General features: G+C 38.5%; 1 protein-coding gene across 1 annotated transcript; it reads left to right on the forward strand.

Moving 5' to 3' along the window:
- The first annotated feature begins 540 nt into the window (after positions 1–540).
- On the forward strand, positions 541–4,650 carry chrm2b (cholinergic receptor, muscarinic 2b). The gene is made up of 2 exons (XM_073831636.1): positions 541–1,363; positions 4,073–4,650. Exons 1-2 carry the CDS (start codon positions 541–543, stop codon positions 4,648–4,650), a joined length of 1,401 nt encoding a protein of 466 aa, XP_073687737.1.
- The last annotated feature ends 329 nt before the right edge of the window (positions 4,651–4,979 follow it).

Raw genomic sequence — 4,979 nt, forward strand, 5'->3', positions numbered from 1 at the left:
ATGTTGTTATTGTTAACTAGAATTAATTAAAAAACATTTTATTACAAAACTATTCCTAAATTTAAATAAAGCTGAATTAAAATATAAATATTAGATGGAAAATGTAAAAACTGAATGAATGTTGCCTTGCCACATTAAAAAAAAATAATAATAAATGCAAAAAATAATATAATTGGAAAAACAGGAACCAAAATAAAATGTATTTTATGATTTCAAAATAAATTGAAAAGACAAACTGAAAACTTTTTGATGTAGCGTTCTTATAACTATATTAAAAAAATTATTTAAAAAACTTTCCTTTTCCAAATATCAGATGAAAAAAAGTAAAAATGTGTCATTTTTGTTTATTAGAATTTTCTTTTCTAATTTTAGTTAAACAAATATTATTATTTTTTTTATTTTTTTTGGATACAAAATATATTGAGAATACTCGCCAATAACCCAAGCTAACTAACCCCTAACCAAAAACAAATAAATATAATTAATAATATTCTTTCTAATCCCTTAGGCTCTAATGTACATGTCCTGTGATGAGGAAAGATGGAGACTTCCAACTTCACTCTTTCTCCAAACTCCAGCCATGCTAACAAGACCGACTTCTCCCCAGACAGTCCATTCACACTCGTGGAGCTCGTTCTCATCATTCTCGGCCTGAGCACTTTAAGCCTGATCACCATTATCGGCAATGTGCTGGTCATGCTCTCCATCAAGGTCAACAGGAACCTTCAGACAGTCAACAACTACTTCCTGTTCAGTCTAGCATGTGCAGACTTGTTCATTGGTGTTTTCTCCATGAACCTGTACACTGTGTACATAGTGACAGGCCACTGGCCTTTAGGAGCTTTGGTGTGTGACCTGTGGTTGGCTCTGGACTACGTGGTGAGCAACGCCTCTGTCATGAACCTCCTCATCATCAGCTTTGACCGATACTTCTGCGTCACCAAACCTCTCAGCTACCCGGTCAAAAGGACCCACAAGATGGCAGGCATGATGATCGCCGCCGCTTGGATCCTGTCGTTCATCCTCTGGGCTCCAGCTATCTTGTTCTGGCAGTTCATCACGGGCAGCCGGACGGTTCCAGAGGGCGAGTGCTACATCCAGTTTTTCTCCAACGCCGTGGTCACCTTCGGCACAGCCATCGCTGCCTTCTACCTGCCGGTCATCACCATGAGCATACTATACTGGCAGATCTCCAAAGCCAGCCGCAGCCGTGTCCAAAGCAGAGACAATCGGAGAGTATCTAGAGTTAGTAATGATGAAGGCCAGGCTGGACCAACAACTGGGAACAATACAGAGAGGAAGTCAATCCAGGGAGGCGAGGAAATGGTTATGCGCAAGCAGAGTGCTTCAGATGCCACTACAGGTACGTGTGTTAAAGAAATAGTTCCTGTAAGAGTGGGCGCGCCAATTTGTAAATTTTATGGGTCTGGCTTCTGTTCTTATCCGCGTCCAGCTATTTTTAGCTGTACAAAACAGCTCGTTTTGCTGCTTGATATTGCAAATTGGTGTGTCTTACCATATTATTTTAATGTATTATCTTAATTATGAGCACATCGGTTGTTATTCTTCCCGTTATTAGCAGCTAATAAACCAGAAGTCTCGCCTATAGGCTTACTTCCGCATTAAAGAATAAGGTGGATATTATTGTTTCAAATCTGTATAACAGTTTACATACAGAGAAGGGCTGTCAAAAGTAGCATAAAAATAGTCTTGTCCACACTAATACTTTTTCATTTGAAAACGCATCTTTTTCTCTCCATTTTAGGCTTCCGTCCAAACTAAGATGGCGTTTTTGACAATGATAATCTTTCAAGTGTTCATGTTTAGTTATGTGACACATATTGTACCAATAGATACAGTTGAAGTTAAAAATACATACAATGCCTTGCGGAAGTATTCATACCTCTTTATTATTTATTTTTATTTTTATTTTTTCTCACATCTACACTTCATACTCCATAATGACAAAGCAAAACAGAATTGTTTTTAAATGTTAAAAATAAAAAAAACTGAAATAAGTATATTGCATAAGTATTCAGTACTTAGCTGAAGTACCTTTACAGCCTCAAGTCTTTTTGGGTATGATGCAACAAGATTTGCACATCAGCATTCTGGCAATTAGCTTAACTGCCATTGTTCGCCTCACCTCTTCACCTCTCAAGCTCTGTCAGCTTGGATGAGGGCTGGCAAACATTTTCAGGTTTCTCCAGAAATGTTTGATTGGGTTCAAGCCCAGGCTGTGGCTGGGCCAGTCAAGGACATTCACAGAGCTGTCTATAAGCCACTCTTGCTGTGTGCTTAGGATCATTGTCCTGTTGGAAGGTGAACCTTCTGCCCATTATGAGGTTCTGAATGCTCCAGACTGGATTTTCATTAAGGCTATCTCAATATTTAGGTGCGTTGAGCTTTTCTTCTACTCTGATGAGTCTCTCAGTCCCTGCCGCTGAAAAACATCCCCACAGCATGAGGCTGCTACCACCACACTTTACTTTTGGGATGCTACTCTTTAGGTGATAAGCAGTGTCTAGTTTCCTTCAAACATGATGCTTGGAATTGAGATTCATCAGACCACAGAATATTGTTTCTCACAGTCTGAGGGTTTTTAGGTGCTGTTTTGCAAATTCCAAGTGTGACTTCACTGAACACAGGATTGAGTTTGGCCACCATTAAGCCCAGATCGGTGGAGTGTTGCAGTAAAGTTTGTCCTTCTGTAAGTTTCTCCCATCTGCAAATATGATCATGGATTCTTGATCATCACTCTAGCCAAGGCCCTTCTCCATCAATTGCTCAGTTTGGCCAGGAGGCCCACTTTAGGAAGAGTTGTGGTTGTTTCAAACTGCTTCCATTAAGGGTAACTTGAATTTGCCACAGGTTAACTTCACGTGAAATGTAGTAACATCTACAAGTAATATGAATGCTCCTGAGCTAAATTTCAACTGTCCAAGATAAGGGTATGAATACTTATGCAATGGAATCATTTAAGTTTTTTTATTTTTAATAAATTTGCAAAGATGTTAAAAAAAGATGTTTTTTGCTTTGTCGTTACGGGGTATGGAGTGTAGATTGATGTGGAAAAAAAGTAATTTAAAGCAGTTTAACATAAGGCAGCAACATAAAATGTAAAAAAAAAAAAATGATGAGGGGTATGAATACTTTCGGAAAGGAACTGTACACCTTGCAGAATCTGCAAAATGTTAATTATTTTATCAAAATAAGAGGGATCATACAAAATGCATGATATTTTTAATTGAGTACTGAATAAAATACTGTGTTGTTATCTGAATGATCTAGAGCTGTGTTTTTTGTTTAGTAATAGTTGTTCATGAGTCCCTTGTTTGTCCTCAACAGTTAAACTGCCCGCTGTTCTTCAGAAAAATCCTCAAGGTCCCACAAATTCTTTAATTTTTCAGCATTTTTGTGTATTTACCCCTTTCCAACAATGACTGTATGATTTTGAGAACCATCATTTCACACTGAGGACAACTGAGAGACTCATATGCAACTATTACAAGGTTCAAACACTCACAGATGCTCCAGGGGGATACTTACATGTTTCCCAGATTTCAAAATAAGTTAATTTTACCCTGATCTTCAAATTCAAAAATTTTCACCCCCTGGCTTAATGCATCGTTTTTCCTTCTGAAGCATCGGTGAGCTTTTGAACCTTCTGTAATAGTTGCATATGAGTGCCTCAGTCGTCCTCAGTGTGAAAAGATGGATTTCAAAATCATACAGTCATTGTTGGAAAGGATTCGAATACACAAACATGCTAAAAAACCAAAGAAATTGTGGGACCTGAAATTTTTTTCTGAAGATCAGCGGACAGTTTAACTGATAGTAGTCAGGAACAACTATCACTAAACAATTATTTTCTCTTGAGGACTATATGTGAACGTCTTTTATGTGAAATATCTTATTCAGGTCAGTACTAAATAAAAAACAACATGCATTTTGTATGATCCCTCTTATTTGGGTAAAATAAGTAACATTTTGCAGATTTTGCAAGGTGTATGTAAACTTTTGACCTCAACTGTATAGTTAAATCTCACCAATGTATTGTACTGACCTGCAGGAGAAGACCGTGAGAGTGAGAACGACTCTATATCTGGAAGTGTGCTGGCTTCTTCAAATCAGAGGGATGAGGAGGCCGTATCCATTAGCACCAACAGTGACATCAGAAACCGTCAGACTCAATCAACTCCGCTGGCCACAGACAATTGGGTCAGGTTTACTTTCTTCAGAACAAAATCCCAAAAGGACCTGGAAAACAACTGTAAACCCAACAACAGAGGTCAACAGATGACCAGCGGGAAGGAAAGGCTGAGTCTGGTGTCACAGAAGGTTCTCATGCCACGTTATCAAAAGAGAAAGAGTTTATCATCACGGGAGAAGAAAGTCACGAGGACCATTATGGCCATTCTGGTGGCGTTTGCAGCCACGTGGACTCCCTACAATGTCATGGTACTCATCAACACGTTCTGCTCGGCCTGTATTCCAAACACGATGTGGATCTTTGGCTACTGGCTCTGCTACATAAACAGTACAGTGAACCCAGCCTGCTATGCCCTGTGCAATGTCACCTTCAAGAACACCTTCAAACAGCTGCTGACATGCAAATACAGGAATATTCATGCCAGCAGAAAACATTAAGACTGTGGGGCAAAGCTGTACACACTTACAAACAGCTTTACTGACGATATCCAGAGTCTGCTGGTTTGGATCCGTTCCTGGGTTAGAAAACACCAGGCTTGTCCAAACTGTTCAAATGACATTTCAGCAGCCACTGACAAGTAGCATGGACAGTTTAATGAGGTTTTATTTCTTTGCATTCTTAAAATACAAATGTTAGTCATTTTCAATGGTGTCCTTTCAAGCTTATTGCTGAAAATTATAATACAAATTTTATGTGTAAAACATATTGGGGTCAGTAACATTTTTGAATGCATTTTTTTTTTCAAATTAATGCTGATTTTTTACAT

Source organism: Garra rufa, chromosome 25 (genome assembly GCF_049309525.1).
Source record: "Garra rufa chromosome 25, GarRuf1.0, whole genome shotgun sequence".
NCBI lineage: Eukaryota > Metazoa > Chordata > Actinopteri > Cypriniformes > Cyprinidae > Garra > Garra rufa.

Coding starts and splice junctions, on each gene's coding strand:
- chrm2b (XM_073831636.1), top strand. CDS start 541: ATGGAGACTTCCAACTTCACTCTTTCTCCAAACTCCAGCCATGCTAAC. Junction 1,364..4,072: donor TGCTTCAGATGCCACTACAG/GTACGTGTGTTA, acceptor ACTGACCTGCAG/GAGAAGACCGTGAGAGTGAG.